Genomic DNA, 23047 nt, shown 5'->3' on the forward strand with positions numbered 1-23047 from the left:
AACGCCAGGGAAAGCCTCCCTCTCTGTTCAGTCTTTGAACAAGTGGTGCTACACGGGTGTGGGACCCCGGAGTGGACATTTCTGGGTGTGCAGAGCTGGCTTTAAACACCACCAGAGCATTGTCTTTTTAGGGACAGCCCCTTATAGTCCACTGGAGACAACAAAAAGCAGCTGGTGAGTGAGTTGGGCCTTGGTGGTGTGAAAAGATGGAGAGACTCAGGAGGGGACAGGAGGCAGTGAACCACTGCTCCTAATGTAGGAGGGAGCCCTGGAGCAGTGGCATTTTTTTCTCTCCTTTTCCTTCAGGAAGAGGAAGGATAGGAACAGAAAATCTACTTTACAGTACTTTTTTCATTTCTCTCTTATCTTCTGTGACTTCCCTGCCAGTCTCCAGTCTTTCCCCTATCTGGTCCTTTCTGAAGAGGGCTGTCCTGGTCCTGTTCACTGAGTGCTCAGAGCCCTGAGCTGGTGCTGCCCCAGCGTCCTCATCTCCTTCTCTAACTTTCTTCTTTCCCCTCAATACCAGAAGACTGTCAACATCTGTTCAGAGGCTGGATTTCTGATCCAATTCAAGTTTTAAACATTCAAATTTTTATCAGCAATCTTTTTGACATTCAATCTTATAAAAGATAAGCTGTCTTATAGTATTTTCGCTGTTTGTTTGTTTTGTAATAAACACGTTTCCTTTGGTTTGTTGTTTTCATGTCTTCTTAGTCTTAAAATTCTCAACAGTGCCGATGGGAACCCAATACAAGGGAGGTTTCAGTGGTTTTATGGCATGTCTTCTTATTACTGCAATTTTCTTCTGTCTTTGCTGGAAAAATCTATAAGTATAAACTATCTGACTACCTGAGAAAATATATTTCTAAACCAAAATGTGCCCTTTCCAGACGTTTCAATATTTTAAGATAACAGATTCACAAGTGTGGTACATTTTTTTCCCAGAATGCAAAGCCACATTTATGTTAGCCATTGATTATGAATTCTGTATAATCAGATTAATGTTGGAGAAGTTATTTGGAATATATGATATTTTCTCAGCTTTAGAAATATAACTCAAGCATGTTCTTAAAAAATCATTCTTTTGAAATTCTTACTTGGTATTGCTGCTCCTGCTGCTTCTTGTCATAAAAGGATGAATATGATGTTTGCTTCCAGAGAAGCCTGAAAGATTTCATAACTTAGATTGCTCCTGGAGCTGTGTAGTTAAGTTCTCTGCTTTATGTATCTGTGTCAGATACACATAAAATTTTATTTTCATAATTTTTAAATATATCATTGACCATTTGTAGTTTGCTTGCAGGAGGCATTATGTTTTGATTTAAGAAATGTTTCCTTCTCCACTTGATGTATGAAACAATCCCATTTCTCTCCTTCCAGTCTCGTCCTCTGACCACAGGCATGTCAATGGTTTTCTGACCCATTTTAATGTTTCCTGCCCCAGCTGACTCTGCATTATTCTTGTGACAGCCACCCATACTGCTCTCCATCCCTGCTAGGTCACAATTCCCTTATTGCTTCTTTCCTTTGCTTGCTCACAACTGTGAGTCCCCTTTTCCCTCAGACTGCCTGACTGGGTTAACATAATGGTTCAGCATTGAGCAGTTGTGTCTGAAGCACAGCTGGAAGAACCCACCCTGCTGGTTTAATAAATTGTGGTACTTCTTGTAGCCTTGCCTTGCCTGTGTTCTGTCCTATTTTCAGCTGGGATAGACTTGGTTTTCTTTTTAGTACTGGTACAGTGCTGTGCTTTAGATTCAGTAAGAGAATAATGTTGGTAGCACATGGATATTTTGGTTGTTGCTAAGCTGTGCTTGCCCTGAGTCAAGGACTTTTCAGTGTCTCATGCTTTGCCTATGAGGAGCTGTAGCAGAAGCTGAGAGGGAGCATGGCCAGGACAGGTGACCCAAACTGAGCAAAGGATATTCCATTCCATAGGATGTCATTTTCAGTATGAAAACCTGGGGTGGGTGTTGGCCAGCGTGCTGGTTTCATCTGGGGTAGAGTTAATTTTCTTCACAGTGGCTAGTTTGGAGCTATGTTTTGGATTTGTGCTGAACACAAAGTTGGCACTCTAGAGATGTTTTTGTTATTGCTGAGCAGAGCTTGCACAGAGCCAAGGCCTTTTCTGCTTTTCATACAGCCACGGTGGGGAGGAAATTGGGGATGCCTGCGAGGCTGGGAGGAGACATAGCCAGGACAGGGGACCCAAACTGGCCTAAGGGAAATTCCAGCCCATATGACATCATGCTTAGGATATAAAGGGTGGGGAGGGAAGAAAGGACAAGGGAGGATGTTTGGAGTGATGGTGTTTGTCTTCCCAAGTCACTGCTGCATGTGATGGGGCCCTGCTCTCCTGGAGATGGCTGAACACTTGCCTGCCAGTGGAAAGCAGTGAATTAATTCTTTGTTTTCCTTAGCTTGTGTGTGTGGCTTTTGTTTTCCCTATTAAACTGTATTTATCTCAACCTATGAGTGTTTTGGCTTTTACCCTTCTGATTCTCTCCCTGACCCCACAGGTGGGAGAGGGAGTGAGCAGCTGCCTGGGGCTTGGCTGCTGGCTGGGGTTAAACCACAACAGCCAGAAGGAGCCAAGCACTGGCGATAGGATGGGTATTGCTGAGCAAGTGGTGACCAACTGTATTGGCCATCACTTGTTTTACTGAGGGATTATTTCTTTATCTTTCTTTGTTTTAATCACCATTATCATCATCATCATTATTTTCATTTGTTACTATTAACATTAATATTACTATATTTTACTTTGTTTCACTTATTAAACTCTTCTTATATCAATTCCTGAGTTTAACTTATTTATCTGATTCTTCTCCCCATCCCACTGGGTGACTGGGTGAGTGAGCAGCTGTGTGGTATTTACTTGCTGGCAGAATCGAAACCGTGACAGTCCTTTGACCAACACAGCTGTAACAAAATTGGTTCTGCTTTCTCTTTTTCTTGTTAAGCTGAAAACCCCAGAGCAGAGTCTCTCAAGATGTATATTGGAGCAGAAACTGCCTTAATGCTTTCACCAGTGCCTTTTTTATCCATGTGTTTCATACAAGAAACTGTAGGGTCTGACTTTGGGTAAATTTGAATGTAAATATGTATTGACTGTGTTTACATGTCAGGATCAGTATGTTGGCAAACCAGATATTACAAACAGTATGAAACAGTCTTATTCCAGCAAACCTGCAGCCCTGTTTGACTGAGCACCCTTATCTCCACAATCCCCGACTTTTGTAATTTAAGTAGGTTTGTAAATATGCAAAATGTTTGAGTTGGAGAAGCACGTTGAAATAGCTTGTCTCAAAGAGTGTAGTGTTGTTTAAATTATGAGATTGAACCCTTGGTCACTCAAAGATACAGAGGCCCTTTCTTTCTGGAGTAAAATATGATAAATAAAGACAAATTCTGCTGAATAAATTTATCTTCAAAGCCTGCAGGCTTGGTAAATTGCACCTGGAAGGCTAAAGAGGTAACTTGTCCATCATTGCTTAGGAAGAGCAGGGCTTGGTAGCTGATGCTATTCTGAATACTGAAATACATTCTCTAGGAATGCACAGGCTGTAAGTTTGGTTTATTTATTTGTTCCTGAGTTAGTGATGTTGAGTACTAACTTCCCTGCACCATGGAACAAAGAGAGCGTGAAATTTTGTCATGTAGTAAATATGTTTCTTCTTCTTGGCAGTCATTTTTTTATTTTGAGATATACGTAACAACAGCTGGGGTTGGGCAATCTAGAAGAAAATGTTTGTCACAAAATCCTGAAGAAACAGGGTTTCCTTCAAATATACAAGAAAAGACCAGAACACTATAGACCCTTATTCTCATTAGATCTATATCTGGCACAAGACTTGGCATAGCATTTGGCAAGATTCAAACTATTACAGAGTTGCCAGCAAAGGGTGATCTTAGGATGAGTTTATATCAAGAAAATTAAAAGGAAGGCCAGACCAAAGGTATTCTTTAATACAGTATTTTATTTTAATCAATTTGGGCCTATTCTTTGACTAAGCTGATAAACACAAATAAAGTAAAACATACTATGTTTTTCACCTGTCTAGGTAGTTCATATGTAGTTAATGGCAGGGGTGTCTTTTAGTAGGTATGTAGGTAATTTTTTTTAGTTTACTGGGAGGTTTTTTGTTTGAGATCTAGCCTTCAGAGCAGTGAAGAAACTAAGAAATGAATTTTGTGGGAGGAAAGCATATTTTTAAGAGACTTTTCATTTGGAGCATCTGGTTAGAAAATATTTTGGGTATGATGTTCCAAAAAGGAAAGTGAAGACATACTTTAGAACCATTGCTTTAAACCTCCTTTATTCCTCTAACTCATCAAGTGCTTAGGAATTAGAAAATTAAACCTAACATTTGATGTTGTCAATGCAAAAATGTTCTCTTTGGACTGCAGTTACAAGCTTAAATGTTTCTATCATAAATGTAAACATTGAAGAAGTCAGCGTGTGTGTTTGCTGTGCAGTAATCTGTATATGGCACAGCATAAAAGCTACATTTGAAACCATCTTTCTGTTCTGGAGGCACAGAGGGATGTGTTAAATTTGTACTGTAATTGTTAATAAACTTGTACTTCAGATATTTGACATGATGGTGCTTAAACCTTTTAAGAGGACAATAGTTGATGAACTGAAAAGAACAGCCTCTTGGTTTAAACAAACATTGGCACTGCTTGTGTACTTTCAGCTAGGAATAAATAGATTGTAAGTCTATAGCTAGCTCTATATATTTGCATACAAATATTTATAATTCAAGTATTTTGGGGATGTACAAGAAAAACCATTAACCATTTATTTTTCAAGGGCTGACAGACTTTTCTCTAGTCTTCAAAAATTCCACTACAAAAAAAAAATCTTTATATTTCAGCAGTAACACATATAAAGATAGGCAGTGAAGTCTTAATCCTGTTGTTTGGGGATTTCTGTGCAATCAGAGAGACTGCTTGTGTCATGTGGCTATTTTTACTTGTTTATATCTCTGATGTAATTTCAGAAGGACAGGCATTTATGTCTGCATGTAACAAAAAATCAGCTAACTGATAGCATAACACTGGACTCTTCACTGAAATTCAGTTTCTCCTTTGACTTCAATGGCAGTAACAAGAAGGCCAGAGAAGTTTGAGGGCCCTTTGATCCTTTGAGTTGCAGGAGGAGCTGGGAGTTACGGGGCAGTTGCTCCCCTTGCAGAGGTTGCGCCTTCTCCAGACCAATACAGGATCCTGTGTGTGTGGAAGACTGATGAGGTGCAGAAAGGGCAGTGCTGGGGCAAGTGCTGTACTGGCTTTTGTGCACCCTCAACACCTCTGGAAATTTCTTTTTCTGTGGAGACCAAGTCTGTCAGTCAAGCTTCTGTATTTTGGTGGGTGGCAGCAGCAGATGGGACCGATTCTTCGTGGTGGTTTTGTGCATTACTATGATACTTCTAAATATGGGTGATGCCTATTAGCATGTTTCAAACAGGATTCATGTTTCTGATAAGTCAGGTTTTTTTCAAATCAAAAAAGGCTGTGCTAGGGGATGTGCATTATATTATATATTCAACCATGATTTTTCTACTGTTTATTTAACTTCTACACAGGCAATAAAAAAGAGATAGGGACAACTGGACGTGGGAAATTCAAGACACATTTGCCTGCTGGGTTTTTAGGTCTGCCATAATCCCTGACTTGCTATTTTTGCATGACATACTTTGTGGGCTTAATGGGACATGCAAAGCACTAGCTTAAAACTGCTTTGGCCTTTAGGCTTCTAGTAATGAAAAATTTCAAAGCAACTTCGTAAAAGTCTGTATGACAAAGTACATCTACATAAATGCTGGAATAAACCCTGGCTGGTGATGTTGAGGGATTCTGCCATGAGTCCTAATGGCAAAGATGGGTTGAGACAACATTCCCCTTCACCTCAAATTTGTGCAGAGAAACTTCTCTTGAAACTTTTACATTGCCAGGGAGCTGGAGGAAAGTATTCTGCATGCATAGCATTGAAACAGACACTTTGATTTTATTCCCTAGACTCATTCCTTGACAAAATATGAAGTATACATTGATGTTCACACCCACTTATATCAGCAGTGTCCAGTGTGAAACATTTATTGTTAGTAATAAATGCCCATGTGTTTAAAGTTCTTTAGACTTCTGGGCAGATTGTGTTGCAGAAAAAAACATTATTAAATCACTTGGTTTTTTTGTCTACTCTGACAAGAGTTTTTAGATTCGTGCAGTTAAGGTAGCCTAGAACTCAGCACTCTTACATGGTTAAAAAAGTGTATGTGCAAAGGTGAATTGTTTGATTAAATGAAATGTGACTTTATATATGTAATAAGGCAATCAATTAATGAATATTTATAAATAAGCTGCTAATCTATTATAAAACTGAATTCTAAGGAAAGTGCTGAACAGTGTTCTTTTTAAAAAATTTTACTCCTTTATAAAAGATCAACTGATTTGAAGTGGGAGTCTTACTTCATGTTAAGGTGATTGTAGGAAAGTTAAAGGTAAAAAGGAAGCAGAAAAAATACAGCTGCTTGTAAACATTTAAATTAGGAATTTTGTCAGCAAAATGTTCAGTATGAATCCGTATCACCAGCTCCCTGTCCACTGGTGTGTAGTCTCCTTTTCCCTGGCAAAAGCAGTCTTCAGGCTTGTTGGCACTAAAGGCCTTTGTTGCAAAATCTTTTGTCATTGTAGCTGAGGACCAAGCCTGGCCTGAGGGTACTTCTGGTCTTCTGTGATTATATCCAAACTGGGGCACAAATGTACAACTCTCTCTGTGAGTTTGAAGTATTCAACGTGTGCATTTGTTATCCTTTGGCTGTAGTCATTGGTCACTCTTTAAACTAATTATTCAAGTGCAGTATGGTTCTGTGATGTGAGGAACATGAATGCAATGGAAAGTAATGTTGAAGAACCTTTCAGTGTGTGAGATCCCTGTGTGATGTATCTGAACAGCAGGGTCTTGTGTAATGGGCTGGCTATTACTGGACATCTGTCAGAGCAGCTCCTGTTTTGCATTTAGTACTTTAATATCGTATATGGAGGTCATGGATTAGTATTTCTGAAATTTGTGTGCAGACTAAACATAATTTCTGTTCTTCATTCTGTGTTCCTAGTCTGGGACTGTGAAGCTGACTAAGCCTGTGGCGTTATGGACCCAGCAGGATGTCTGCAAATGGCTGAAGAAACATTGCCCTAATCAGTATCAAATCTACAGTGAGTCATTCAAACAGCATGACATAACTGGTAAAGTATGCACTATCAGAAATATTTTACTTACTTAAAATGTGGTGAATTGTTTTACTTTGCTGTTAATAGATTGTGACTGTGCACTGAGCGCTTTTTGTTGAGTGTGTGGCTAGAGAATTGCAAGGTTTAGAGCAGAGGGAGTATTCCAGCTTTCATAGGATGTGGTGATATCCTCATTTCTTTAAAAGACAATTTCAGATAGTTGAGAGGAATAAGTAATAAGGAAAGAAGTCAGTCCATATGTGGGTAAAGGCCTCACCCTGTTTATTCCAATAAAAAAAAACCCCAACCATTAAGAATGAGGAAAATGTAATTTATGTAAATTTTCTGTTTCATTGAGGTGTTTGACCTTGAATTCATATTAATTTTTGTGCCTCTCTCCACTCTCTTAAAAAAAAATCTTCATATTCTTAACATGTAGAATGGGAAGTGATCCCAACTGAGCCCTCCCTTAGCCTGAAGCAGGATCAGTACAGCAAGTTCATTTCTGATGGATGTTTGTCTAGCTTTGTTCTGGAAAATTTGCAATGAAGCAGATTTTTGCATCTCTCTGTTGCAGTATTTTATGGTTCTTAAAGTCAGTAGTTTCCTAGGATCAATCTAAAATGAATCTAAACTATTATTTCCAACCAACAGAACTGATTTCTGTCCCAAATGTGGCTTGAGTACAACCAACCATTCTTTCTTACAGTCTTTCCTTCACTGTATAGTGCTGCTTCTCAGTTGCACATATTTGCCTTGCCTGGTCTAAAAAATACTTCTTTTTTCTGTCATGGTTACTCCACAAATACACACAGGACCTCCAAACTTCAAAACTGTGTCTCTTTTCTTAAAATAATACATTGAAAGCAAAATTGTATTGTTTTCTTACTTACTTTAGAAATTGATATTGATTCTGTTGGTCTGCTTGACTTGTTAATTCCTCCTCAGTTTGCTGTAGTTGTCTTTTCACTGACCACTTTGAATTGGGATGAATTTAGCAAATATAACTTAGGAGTTAAGTAGCATTTTTGCTCATATACCAAACAGTAATTAATCTGTAGGAAGTTTAGTATGGAGTACTGATTTGTTCTCTGCAGTGGTGATACACAAAACTGGAAATTGGCATTCAGCCATTTAATGTTAAGCAGGAATTCGAGTTTCACAAAGAAATCTCAGTCTTAACAATAACGTGTTGTTAACTAATTTGTGCTTCAGTGTCTGATCACGTACACGTGTGCTTGTGTTGTTTCCAATTTTACCTTCATTGCTGTTGCTATTTTCTTTCTGATAATACGTGAATGATTGCAAACATGACAAACTGCCCATATTTGTTTACAGTGTAGCCATGAGTACCAGTACACACATGTAAGAGGTGGTTTGGATTGGTTTGCCAAGTGTTAAGGTTTAGTACATAACCATTGTGCCCATTTCCTCTCAGTCACCATCTGCTGAATGCAGTCTGTGTCTCCACCCATATGTACAGAGCTGACTGTATTCAGAGTGCTAGCAGAAGAAAATAAAGCTATTTTAAAATATTTTCAAGTACTGCTTTACTATATTCTCTTTCTAGAATTAGGGCACTGTGAGGTGAAGTTGAAAGGAAGACATTTTCATTTCAGCATAAACACTGATGGAAACCTTTAGAGTTTCATTGCAGATGTGGAAAACGTTGAACTTTATAGACCTCTATGAAAAAGAAGAATTGAGGTCAATCTTTCTTACTTTACGCAAAAGAGGTATAGGGAAAGTATTGGTACAAGTGTTAGAAAGTAAATCTGCAGGAAAGAAAAGAACTTCAATTCAGCAACTACCAAAGAAGAAACACAATCAATATCTGTACAGATTTTATAAAAGTATAATGTGATAATATTGCAAGTGGAATCATTAACTCAGGAGGATAGTTCCAGTGCTGTTGGTCCCCATGACTCTGATTATTTGAAATCTAATAAAGGGAAAGAGCAGTGGATTTGTGGCTCAGAAAAGGTAGAGCATGGAAGGAGCATAGAAACTAATGTGAAGATTAAGCCAAGGTAGTGTAACTATTCCCAGATACAGCTGTGGAAAGCTAATGTGATTGTTGACAATTTCACAGGAATTAATGTGACTTTACAGGCTGTTTTGATATGGAAAAGTATGATGGAAAAGTTCTTAAAGAAAGTGACATGAAAAGGATGTTTAAACTTTATTGGAAGATAAAATTGAAGGTATGTTCATAAGCCAGGAAAATAATCTTGAGCAAACATATCTAACAGTTGTTAACTGTAGATGTTGAGAAGTGTGGCTTTTACTTGAGACTCTTGATGATTACAGTTTATTGAGTTGTAGACAAAGATGCAACCAAAACTATCCTTTTCTTTCTGGAGATTTATACCTTTTTACTACTTCTGACAAAGAGCAGCTGCAGATGTATAAGAAAAAATTCTTCATCTGGAAACTTATATAAAAAAAATCTTAATAAAAAATAAAAAAAATATTAATAATGATCTTGCAGATGTCACAGGGTGGGCAGAGTGTACTCTCATCAGATTTGCAGATGACAGCAAAATTGTGGGTACCAGTCTCAAGTAGACTGAAGTAGGGACAAGCCATAGGGATCTAGGCATGGGGACCAGACCCAGGCAGGAATACATCAATAGGACCCTTATGAAATTCAAGAAGGACAATTGCAGAGTTGTGCCACTGGGAAGGCCAAGGCTCTTGCACCCCCCTGAAATGAGGCTGACTGGCTGGGAAGTGGCTCTGGTGAAGAGGGCATTGATAGTCAGGAAGACAAAATGACACAATGTTGTGCCCTGCAGCAAATAATGCACTAGCAGCAGCAGCCCCCACTACACAGAAGGAGGTTGTCAAAAAGATGGAATCTCACCCTTCACAGTGATGTATAAGAGACATGAGGCTGAGGCTGAAAATAAGCAGAAACTTTCTTCCCCCATGAGGACTTTCGAGCTTTGGAATGGGTTGCTCAATTTCTGTTCTGGGAAGGTTTCAAGCCCTAGATAGATAAAACCTTGAAAAACATTATGTGATCTCATAGCTGACCTTGTTTTAGGCTGGAGGTTGGACTAGAAATCGGCTGGGGTCCCTTCCAATTTGAATTCTTCTATGCTCCTATGATTTGCTGAGTACTTACTGAGTACCTCAGAACCAGCCAGTGAAATGCATTTCACAGCCAGTTAGGGAGAATTAAATATCTTATAAGAAACTGGGAGATTTTTTAATGCATTAAATCCTTGGATTTGGGGAGTGGAGCATGTGATTGACTTATTCAGCAAGAGGGGAAAAGTATTTTTAAGGTGATGGACCCAGAGACAGAATAGAAAGAATTTGAAGGAGTAATACTGTGCAAGATCTAAGGGCACCTAACTGGAATTAGCAGTGATGGGAAAAATAAGAAAAGGGAGGAAGAAAGGTGACAGTGGCCTGTACAACAAAGAAGGCAATGTCATGGTAGGGTCATGTCATGGAGGCTCTACAACGGGTGTTGGCCTTTACACCAGTAGGAGGAGACATAAAAAGTTGCATTGACCTGCCAGTTTTTCCCACTCATAGACCTTGCTCTGTGTGCGTTTGTGACTTTGAATTTGTTGGGCTTTTAGATGACTGGGGAGTTCTAGGGAGATGAGTTCTTCGATGGTCTCATCCTGTACCATTGAAGCAAATGAAGATCTTTCCAATGCCTCAGCATTACTGGGAACAAGACTGGGCATAGAATGACTAAGGAATAACTACTTTGGGGCAAATGGTCCATTGACAAAGTAAGAAAGCAGATGTCTAAGTAATTGTTTATGGATGTATGATTTAGAGGGAAGGCAGGAAGGAAGCCCTACTTCCTGTTTCATGTTTTGTTTTTACACCATATTCCCCAGTGTGCTAGTGCATGTCTTCAGAGCAAGAGGTTTTAATGCTATGATCATTAAACAAACCTCATTCTGTCAAGGTAATACCCAAGAGGTACCTTGGTCCAATTGAAGGAATTTGATAGGAGATACTTGAAAGGACTCAAGCCTTTTTAAATTAAACTTTTAAGAAGGAAAGGAATAGGACTCAATGAAACCTCATTTTAATTTTAGAAGGGACCAGAATTTCTGAATATTCATTAAACTCCAAACGGCACCTTGGAAAATGAAATATGAACTGCTACTGAAAACCTGCTGCAGATAGTCTTCAAATCTGGCTAATTCTAGATCTTCTACAGATGTTTGCATTAAATAAGCTTTATTGACATAAATAAGCTTTATGACATGAGATTCATATAAAATCATGCTTTCAAAATTAGCATTGATGAATTTTTTTCACTTCAGTAATGTATTTATAGATGTTAGGGTTTATCATATCAGATGAAATGCTCGAGTTATTTAGCATTTTAGTGAAGAGATAGTCTCATGGTTTAAGATACTTCACTGGAATTTGGAGCTTTTTTGTCTCTATTTCAGTTTACTTTGGAAGTATACCAGAAGTTTACTTTGGAAGCATACAGAATCCTCAGGGTCTAAGTTATTCTCTCTATACAGAGAAAGGGTTTTTTTAAAATTGAAGTGTTGCCACATACCTTTCCAGTTTTTATAACATATATAATTTAGTTCTGCCCTTTGTTTCATGGACCTCCGGTGAGTTTTGTGGTGGAAGCAGTGCAGTGGCTTGGGGATGAAAGGTGTGCAGGGACTGCAGGGGCCTATGGTTCATTCCTGGCTCCAGGTCAGGAAGGGTGACCAAAACCAGGTGGGTTTATTCATTGTGGTGAGACCTCCTGAACATATTTATCCTTTGCCATATGTTTTGGTTGATGTAAAACAGAGATAAAGATTCCAGTGTTGTTAAATGTGTTGTGATCTAAAAGATACTGTTTAAATCAACCACGCCTTCCTGTTAACAGGTCTGTTTCATTTGGAACAGCTTCTGCTCACTTCCTGACCCTTCCCTTGGCACCTGATTCCAACATTATCTTTCATCCTTCCATTATTGATGACTATTGCAGTGACTCAAAATATCTCCTGTGCCAATGACATAACACACCTAATGTGAGGCCTGAGGCAAGAAGCAAAATGAAGTCTTCTGTAAAGTGGCCTTTGTAGGCGTTCCCCAACTGTTTCCTGACCCCTGTCCCTCGAGAGTCTGCTCACAAATCCCAGTGCTGTTACATTGCAGAAGACTATATAAACTGGCACCTTTTCTTAAATTATGTTATTGTACATTTTATTGTCCCTTAAAAACTGGTAGAGGCATGTTTACGATCAGGTATAAGACTGACAGCAAGCAAAGAAGGTCCTGGGTCAGAGCAATGTGTTGTAGGAAAAATACTTAAACCTCCTTTAAAACATTAGTAAAGTTTCTCTTTGCTTGGTCCCAAACTGTAGCAAGTTTTGAGCATTCTTCAGCTCTGTCATATATCTCAGAAAGCACCTTCATTGTGTCTAAACTGAGGGTATTTCCAATACAATATTGGTTACCTGTCTTGTTTTGCATGTGACAGTGCTCTTCAGCACAGCAGTTGTCTTCTGCCAGGCAGTGTTAGTCAGCTAGTGGAGAGCAGAGGCTTTCATCTCCAGCCATCTCTGCAAAGCCCTTCCCTTCTCTGTGGTGCAAAGCTTTACCCAGCCTTACCCTCAGTCCTTATTTATGCCACCTTTCCATGCTGTTTCTGTGAGGTCTTAACAGCAATGTTGGTTGGTGGGCTGTCAAATCCATCCTGACTGCATCCATCTGCAGTTTAAAAAATAAAATCAAATCACTGCTTCACCGGGAGAGAGCTTTTATTCTGCTGTCTGGATAAGGTCAGGCCTATTTGCAGCATTCTTTGTGGAGCTGTGATGCTTGTGTTGGAAAATGTGAAGTACTGAAGACTTTTCCCTCTTTCATACTTGGCTGCTCTCAAATTTTTAACACGTGGAACACATCAAAGAGTGATGAGTGTCAAGATAAGGCTTTTGTTTGCATAATATGTGGCAACTGTTCTTTTTGCATGGAAAAAGATCAGAAATACATTAAATAATATAGCATAGAATTGAAAGAAGTTGGAAAAGTAGAAATCTTTTTTCAATATTCAGCCTCCTACTGACATAGAAAATTTTGTTTTAAAGTAATCTTCTCTCATGTCTCAGCAATGGTTCCTGGGTCTGTCTTTTCAGTCAGATGATAGCTCATAAAATATATGGCAAAATTCCACAGCATGAGGGGAAGCTGTGGTGGCTGCCGAGAGATCTGGTTTGCCCAGGAAGGCTCATCTGCAGTTGGGAAGGGGACAGTCAGGCATTCAAATACTCCATGGGAGTTGTAACTTCAGTATTTACATAATTGGTTATTTTCTGATCAGTTGTCTTTTCTGTGGTAAATAATATGTGGAGTTTGTCAATTAGTAATGAAATAAATATGTTTTTCTCCTCTGTGCACAAACCAGTGGGGAGTGTTTGGTGCTCTTTTTTCTTACATAAAATTCTGTGTGGAAGAAGTGATAATATAACCTGTTCTGTTTGGTAGAAAAAGGAACTTGATAAAGGGTGATAGAGGAATTTTTGGTCTTGCTTGTCAGTGATGTTAAATTCCATGTCTGCTAAATTCAGAATGAAGTTTCCATGCTCCTAATCCATTATCAGCTGTGAGATCTGCTGGTCAAGTAGCTGATGAACACTTTGCACAGTTTCCTGTCTTAGTGGCTATTTTTTGGATCAAGCAGCTTTTCCTTGGCACACTGTATCCACTTTACCTGGGCAGATCTCTCATGGTCTCAGTAAACAGTTGCTCTACAGCATACTCAGAAGTGAATTGTATTCTAGCTGCCTCTTTTTCTTTCCTTCAGTCTTCAGTAGAACTGTGATAAGCTAGATTTGCTGTAGCTGTTACTCCTGCCTGATGCAGAACATAGAATCCAAATAATCTTTGAACTGAAAAATCCAGTCCTTTAGCTTTAGATCTGAAATTCCCTGTCAACTTAGTGTAGATGAGTTCTTATGTACTCTTAGAGTATGAGGAGAGAAGAAAAAGATACATTGCTCTTCATTTGAGGCAGTGTTAAAATTGTTCCTTGGAATTTACTCTTCATATGCTGTCAGATGGGGAATTAATGTTTCATAATTATACATGCAATGATAATTGGATTATTCCTTCCCTCTAACACAAGGGTTTTTCATTTTTAATTTAATCTTGTTATATTTATTTTAGTAATTTCTTTCCTAACTAGAGATCATATCATGTTTTACTGTACTCCTTGGAAAGATCTTTCTTGTACAGTCCTTGTAAACCTGATCCACTGTATTCTTTATAAAACACTGATTCACATCAATATCGTGTACAAGGCACCGCCAGAAACTCTCACCATGGCAGCCAGTTCCAAATTCAATTTCTGTTCCCTACTCAGAAGAGATCTAAAAATGTGAGTTAGGGTAAGATATGGAAAAGTATATCAAATGCCTTAGCAAAGCCTATTTCAGGAATTCTCAAACTATATTGTAAAGCTTTGTGATATTTCCTAGGTTGTTGATAAGGCTGCACAGTGTATCTACAAGAAGAACTGAACACTGATTGTGATCCACTGACAGATCCAAAAAGCTTAAGAGCTACTGGTGTGACCTTTGGGTGCTTACCCATCTACCTTGGGTAACTCAGGCACCCACCTTCACTGGGATTTGTAAAACCAAGCATAAGAGGGTAAATTACTGAACTAGTAAGAGGAGAGGAAAGGATTGCCTCCAAACAGATGAATTTAGTGGACTAAATATAGGTAAGAGAAGATGTTATGGAAACAGCCCTTTTGTGTTCACCCTGTTTCCTTTGCCCACCTTTTGTTTTCTGACCCTCCTCATATTCTTGATGAAGCCTGCTTTTTATCAACTGTTTTGTCTTTAGCTGCTTTACAGGGATATTGATTACTTTATTGAAAGTTCTAACATTTTGGCCAATATCAAAGCTCTGCCCTCTCATTTTATTTCTTAGGATTTTTTTTCTATACATGTTTGGATCTATCACTAACCATTAGTGATTACAATATTACTTTACCATGTTCCTTGATCAGTAAAGGCTGTGGAAGAGCCCTTTATCTAGAAGCTGGACAAGGTGAAGCTCTGTTGTTATTTAGAAGACCTCCAAGGAATAGCCTGAAGCCATGGAATGCAGCATTTTTTAATCTGCTGGCACTTCTTTATTTCCCTTTTTTAAATTTCCCCACTTGATTAACACTGGTGAACAACTTCAAGATGATGCATAATGGTCTGGAGTCTCTCCGCTCAAAGGATGGGGTCCTTAGTTTAGAACTGGCTACTGAATATTTAGACTTTTGCACGAATTGTTTTGATTCCAAATCTTGTACCCTGATATCTAATTAGGCTGTTATTTTGTATTGGTTTTTTTTCAAACTCCTGCTGTATTTTTGGAGTCTGGAAATTATTTTCCCAGCTTGGTTAAACTGATGGTTAGCACTGCTGAGTTCTCATTTCCCATCAAGTCAGGTTTCTCTGCAACACTTCAGAATTTGGATCCCATTCTGGTATACCAAGAAAAGAAATGGGAAATATTGCAGGGTCTCCTTTCAGGCAATTAGTTGGGAAGGAATATTTGTTGCCTTTGCTTTGCAACTCTATGACATCAATTTTATGGCTCAGTTGTAGGTAAGGAAAACAGAGATGAGGAAAACTAGACTGATTAAGTGGAGGAGCTGTTAGAGGACCATACAGTTCTTCATTTTGAAAAAGTAAATTAATTTGCTGCTTAATGGGTGTGTGTTTGTGATATCAGTGAGCATCTAGAGCGGATTCTTTTTATTTCAGCTTGTTACTTGCCAGCATGTGCTATTCAAGACACAGAGATTTAGTCTTAGTGTAATCTTAAAATTATTTGGCAGTGTTCCTCAGTCTAATAACACATCCAGCGTCACGGTGAAATGCAGAAGGAAGTTCCTGATGTCTGAACCTGGATGAAGCCATGGCTAAGAGTTTCACTTCTATTTTGAACAATGGGAAGAATTTCTTCACCGAAAGGGGGTGGTCAGGCATTGGAACAAACTGCACAGGGAGGGATTGGAGTCCACATCCCCAGAAATGTTCAAGAAATGTCTGGACATGACATTTAGTGCTATATGGATTAGTTGACATGGTGGTGGTGTTTGATCAAAGACTGGACTTGATTTTGGAGGTCTTTTCCAAAGATTCTAAGTGTGTATTTAATCTCTCTCATCCAGTTGGTCTGCGATATCCTGTGTTCCTTCTCTCACCTCTGACTTGCTGTTGTCTCCAGATGCCCTCTACCAATTCTGCTATGATTCCAGCTTCTTCATGGTCTCTGGTTTATAATATATATGTAGGCAACGACTCCAGTCTCGCACCAAGTATCTGGCAACTGGATTAACCACATCTGTCACAGCCCTATGTTCTCAGCTGTGTTCTGGTTCCTCTGCCGAGACTCTAGGCACAGGCGGCAGGGCTGGCTTCTGCAGCTGCCCTCCCCCGCTGCGGCTGGGCGAACAGCCGCCCGCAGCCCTCAGGACTTCCCTGCGGTGCTTCAGCACCTCAGGGCCGGGGCTGGCGCTGGGATGGAGCGGGAATGCCCTGGGGAGAGCTGCGCTTCGCCTCTTCCTTGCGCGGCCCGGGAGCGCCCGGGCCCTGCAGGGGGCGCCGCCGCACCGGGAACGGCCGCGCGGGCTCGGAACGAGCGGAGCCCGGCCCCGGCGCCATCCCGGAGCAACCCGGGAGCAATCCCGGAGGAATCCCGGGAGGAATCCCGGAGGAACCCGGGAGCAATCCCGGAGCAATCCCGGGAGGAATCCCGGCGCCATCCCGGAGCAATCCCGGGGCTATCCCGGCGTTCGTGCAGCCCCGTGCAGTCGTGACTGCTGTGCCCGGGAGGGCCGTGCTCACCCGAAGCCTCCCGCTCTGCTAATGAGCTTTCAGAGCCTCGTTTGTCATGGCCCTCCGTGATTCTGTTTTTGGAAATACCAGCCCGGCCAGCTGAGACTTGCAGAGAGCAAAGAGACTGGAAGAAAAGATTCCTCCCCTCTTTACTTCCCCCGTATTACAATAAAAATAAAATCCAAAGCTGTTTTTTTTTTTTTTTTTTTTTTTTTTTCTTTTTTTTTTTTTTTTCTTTTTGGTCGCTGAAGTGCTAGAGCAGCTGCCCTCTACTAGCCAGGGTTTGTCAAAGGAATAGCTTTCACTAAAAGGAAGTGTCTCTTGGTGCTCCAGTGGAAATTGTTTGATTTGATATAGTTAATTGAACAGGTTGAAGGTCTAACAGGGTCCAGGGCAGTGCACCTGACCCCAAGCTTCATCCTTGTTATAGCAGAATGCACAGTGCAGGGAGGTCACAAATACCTGGCTCTTCAGCAAACATGTAAGGACCTAGCTCCAGAATTTTCCTGTGGATTCTGTGAAAGGAGCTCTTGGAATGAAAAAAGTATAACAAAAGGCTGGATTCTATCCAAGCCCTTACTGCACTGAGGAACTGATTTTCATCCCTTCACCCAGAAAGGATCTGCACACCCTGAGAATTGTCTCAATTGTCTGATTCCTTAGATCCTTGTGGTGAGCAGCACTGAACTGATGGAGAAGGCTTCCTGTCCTTCTGTGGATGTCCAGGCAAATGCTTGCTGCTCAGAAAAGGAATTGACTGCAAGAAACTTGTATCTTTTAATTGATTCTGTGAACCAAAACCCCACACTTAAAAATGTGAGTCTAGTGGGACAAAACCTTATGATTGGTCTGAAGCATGTACATGTGGATTTATCTGTGAACATTTTTAACAAGGTGGACTAAAGACATGGCTCCTTAAAAAAACCCATGACAGAATACAGTCTTCCCTCCCCTGAGGTTTCATTATTGTTATTGAACCCCAAAGTACTTATTAGAGGCAAATTCTTGTTATACAGCAGTCAGCAGTGTTCGGCCTCAGATAAAACTTGTGGGACTCCTATGCTGATGGCTTCTTGTTAACTACAGCTACTATCTAACTTAATCCAATATATGAGTGCTTATATTTGACAGCTGTGTTGCTGCTGAAAGTCAGGCACTCTGTTCTTCAGTGGCTGCAGTCTGCTGTGGATTTTAGTCTTTCTTTAGTCTTGATTTTAGTCTTTTAACCCTGCAGAAAAGGATGTGGAAAAAAACCCACAAGCAACCCCAAATTAAAACAACAACAACAAAAACCCACCAAAAAAAAAAAACCCAAATCCCCAAAAAAACCCCAAAGAAAACCAAAAATCATGTCAAAACATGAACTGTCCCACAGAAGTTTTCAGAATCTCAAGAGTCTGCAACCCATCAGGCTGTGCAGACCTTAGCCTGCTTCCCAGTATCTCTCCTTGAACTATGAGGAATTTGTGCCTGCCAGGTTGGTAAGAGAAGCCTCCAAGTTCCACAGACAAAAGCGTTGCTTCCTAATCACTGAATAAAAACCTAAATGCTCTCCCAAGGGGAATTTGAGATTTTGTTGTGTTTTGTGAAATGCTGAACAATGATGCCCTTGAGGAAGTGTGTATCTTTTGTCAGTATGCCATGTGTTTGAGACAAGCTGCCAATGTAATCCCAGTTCTGTCAGCCGTACTGACAGGGCACCTGCATTGCACAGGGCCTGGTGACATTGTGCTGCCATTACAGGGAGGTCTTTTACTTAAATATTTGATCCTCAAAACACGTTTATGTGTATAAACCCCAGTCAGTCTCTCTGCAGCTTCTGCTGAGTGCAGGGAATTGCTGAATTGAGATTATTTACCTGTTTGCAAGTCAAAATCACCAGATCCTGTAACTGTTTTGGTTAGAAGTGTCCTTTTGATACCATCTAGTCCAACCCCCTTTCTCAGGGAGGTTCAACTAGAACAGGTTGTCCAGGAGTGTGTCCAGTTGGGTTTTGGATTTGTCTACTTGTTCTATTTAATCAAGGTTTTCCTATACTGCAACTTCAAAGGTACAATTTTTAATGTTTGTTTTGCATAGGTTATTTAGACTTTGTCTTACAGTACTTGTTCCTGATCGAAATATAACATCTCAGAACCTGAAGATGGATTTATAAGGTTATTCAAAAAAACAGTGCCAAATGTACGGTGATCCCAAATGGCCTACAAGGAGATGTTTGTTGCATGTTCCAAATTTTTGTTGCTATTTTAGGGTATAAACACTGTCTGGAGCAATGCCAGGAATGTGACAATCTGTTATGAACATATCAAACCTATGAAGTGCTGCAATCCAATGCGCTGTCAAGCTCTAGTTGAATTGCCATGCGAAATTGCTCATGTCCATTGGTTTATGGCTGCTCTATGCATATAGATAAAGCTTGTCATATATGCGCTTATCAAAAACAAACAAAAGACAGCTTGATTGTGATGAATGTCACCTGTAACCATTATCCTAGGCTAATCTACTGCTGAATTTGCCATCCACAGATGTGTGCAGTCCTTTTTTATGTCCCATTAAGCCATATGCAGAACCACATCATAGTGACTTATTCCAAGTCTGTCTCATGGAGAAAGCTTCTTTCTGTTAATAAATGATGGTCTGCGATTTTTTTTATTACTCTCAACACAAGGAGCCTACAGACCTGTTAGCCTCTTGCCAGTTCTGCCAAAAGAATGGAACAGTTAATTTGGGCTTCTGTCAACAAAGAATTGCATTGTATAGGTAATACCCGTTATCTTGATGCTCAGCCTGTCAAACTAACCTGGTACATTTTTCTTCCTTTCTTTTGCTTTTTTTTCCATTGGCAAGGGTACAAGGTTAGTATTTAACAGCTACCATGCAGAATACATGCCTTTTATTGCCCCAAAAGCGTACAGCTTAGGATCACATGACATCTTAATTAAACATGTGCCTTTTAATTCTGTATGCCGCATACTGGAATGAGGCTGGTTCATTGACAGATGCCTGTACACAGTAGGGAGACACTAATGAAAAGGGCCTTTATTGGTGTCCCCTGGTTTAGCTGGTTGTGCAGCATCATTCAGCCTGTCTGTGTTGGTTGCCTAAGTGTAGCAGTTGATGTGGTAGCAAACAGTTAGCAGGGTGTGTTAATGGTACAGGTATGGTATAAATAATCCAGCTAAATGGTTCTGAGAAAATTTGTTTTATTGAGCCAAATGTAGTGCAGTATATGAGAAAGCCTTTTATCCTGCAGGTACAGCCTCTTCTCCCTTGGAAAGCAGGCTGTCAAGGGAAAAAAATGAGCTGGGAGTTAGGGTAGGTAGACACATTGCATGTACTCTAAATGAAAAGCTAATGGGACTAATGTAATCTCTTGTTATAAAAGTTGAATTGAATAGTGGGGATTGTTGTAATGTACACAGGTCAGGCTGCTTAAATCTACAAGGATGCTGTGTCCAGTTGTGATGTTTTAATTCTAAGAGTAGCGTAGAAGTAGATAGAAAGCAGAGCACACAGCCTTTTCCCAAGGCTGGAAGATGAGCCTTGTGTTACAGGAGATGAAGCTGCTGAAAAGGAGGTTGATAGGTGACTTGATAACTGGATATAGGACTTAGCAGGACAACAGTGTGTGTTCAAAAGCTGAAATGGGAAGCTTGAGTGATTCAGTAATCGGAAAATGAATCCTGGCTTTGCAGGTCATTCAGCAGTGGAAGCACTTACTAGGAAAAAGGGTAGACTTTGACAAATTCGAGATTTCAAAAGGTGAGAAAGGTGGGTGGAAAAATACATGGTAAGCATGCGTACATGCAGTACCAAGGCTGCATGGTCACAGGGATTCTTCAGCAGAAGTGTCAGCAATTGCTAGATTCCAGTACACTCTGCAACCTCATTTTGTGAATTTGGGTAGGGGATGATTTATATTTGCAGGGTTTTTTTTCTGCATCTTACAAGTCTATGCCTTTAGAAGCAAACACCCCTCAGAAGCTTACATGAGCCTTGAATTAGGCATCCAACATAGCAGGTGAAACTACTTAGCAAAACTACAGCTAAAACGATCTACTAATTGTTCTTTCTGTGCTCTACACATGTTTTTTCCTACTTGTTCATTCGGTATGTCAGACTAGGTCTAGGGTAAAACTGATGCATAGGCATTTACACTTCAGGCTGAATGTGAGCAGTCCTGCACACTCCTGGATATAGATAGCCCTGTTGTAACCATCACGTTTGGAGTAAGTACATGTACTTAAAGAACTATGTGGTATTTTCCCAACAGCTCTCTGCTATGGTTCAAATCTCTTATATTTTCGTGTGTTTGACCGAAGAGAAAGCTCGGCTAGATACATATACTATGGAAAATCTAAATCTGAGATTTGAAGTTCTTGTGTGTTTTCTCTTGGAATTCCCCTGTGACTTGCATTCTGCAGATACATCAAATATGATGTGCAAAGATGATGTCTGTAAACAATCTATTGCACATTTCTTACGAACTCAGTTGGATGCTGATGCATGCTCACATACCTGCCATTCCTTTAGTTCTCTGCTTAGGCATCATTTCTGTTCAATGCTGTTAATACCATCTGTTTTCCATGTCTGTGTACACATTATTCTTAGAGCAGATAAACATTTGTTGCTGAAGCTGCATGTGATGCTCTTTTGCTAGGACACGTACCAGAACTTGCAGTCTGGTAGGAGACTCTGACTTCTTGAGCTGTTGCCTGGGAATCTCTTTACCTTGGTCACTTCAGAAGCGGCTCTCGCCCTGTCCTAAAAATGATAATGAAAAATAACTGTTGAAGACCATTTCTTCTGAAAGCACAACTCTTTGAGTGTGTTTTCTGATTCAGAAATGTCTGGCCATCAACTAATGTAGGCTGGATCAGATTAACAGAAGGATTTTAGCCATGGAACTGTCTTTGGCCTCCATATGCTACATGCAATATTGCCATAAGGTTTGCTGATCTAACTGTGTTGCTGGGATTAGAGCTACAAAGTGCAGACATCAAATCAATCTGACTGAAAGCAAGGTTCACGTCACACTGACTGTGTTTGTTACATTTTTAAGCAAGAGCATATTCTTGTGCAAATGCCCTTGCTTTTTTCTGGGTTTATGGCTTCTTTGGGTTTAAATAGACTACATAGTCCCAGGGTTTGAGTTTTTGCAAAAGCTCTTGAGAGATTCAGATTGTGAAGTTCAGGTGTCCCTGATGTCCTTTCAGAATAGTTCAGTGACTGTGGGCTTCCAGGAAATTTTACTTCGGTGCATGAATTTTCTTGAACAAAAGCAGAAACAGTTACCTACTCAGGTCAGAGAATATCGTCCATAAAACTGTCCAAGATTTCTTCTTGTTTTGTTGTTTTGGTTTTTTTTTCTTGATAAGGCTAAATCTTAAACTACTGCATGAATGATTCAAAGAGAAACTGAATCATCTGAGTCTGATTTCCCGGATCTTGTAATTTTTACATCTGCACTACTGCAGCGTGGCACAGCTTTGCCTGAGCACAGTTCTCAGACTCGTGAAGTATCACATGGAGTATTCAAAAGCAGTCTTCTCTCTGGGCCATGAGTGAGGTGGAGCTTTGAGGTAATGGTCTGTGGTACTGCAGTGGAGGAATATGCATTTGCACCTCCAGGCTGCAGCTTCAGCTCAAAATGTTGAACTGCATCGATTCCCACATTGCTTGTTACAGAGCTGAATTCAGTGGAGCTGTCCCTGACTGCTGACAGTGATTACAGATGTAGGTGATGGTTTCCAGTCTTCTACGGGAACCAGTCACTGGAGGACAATGAGGGCTTTATTTTGCCAATGAATTTCACAGCAACTGGCTGACAGTAGAGGAAGTATTGAGTCCTCTGTTTCAGGTACTGATTAGTGCCCATTCAAAGCATTGTAAATTCAGGACCTAACTGGGACCTTCCAGTGTTTTGGTTTTTTTTGTCCTAGACTTAGGGTGGTTTTTTTTTCCTTCTTTTTTGAGAC

At 40.1% G+C, this 23047-nt stretch overlaps 1 protein-coding gene across 6 annotated transcripts in view; it reads left to right on the plus strand.

Annotated features, from left to right (window-relative positions):
- The window catches only part of SAMD12 (sterile alpha motif domain containing 12), a 195670-nt gene that overhangs the window by 41978 nt on the left and 130645 nt on the right, over positions 1–23047 (plus strand). For all 6 annotated transcript variants that reach the window (XM_063421880.1, XM_063421793.1, XM_063421970.1 and 3 more), the window contains exon 3: positions 7122–7251. In XM_063421880.1, the coding sequence (XP_063277950.1) occupies positions 7122–7251 (130 nt within the window). The remainder of the gene's footprint in view (positions 1–7121; positions 7252–23047) is intronic.

This window comes from Prinia subflava, chromosome 1 (genome assembly GCF_021018805.1).
Source record: "Prinia subflava isolate CZ2003 ecotype Zambia chromosome 1, Cam_Psub_1.2, whole genome shotgun sequence".
NCBI lineage: Eukaryota > Metazoa > Chordata > Aves > Passeriformes > Cisticolidae > Prinia > Prinia subflava.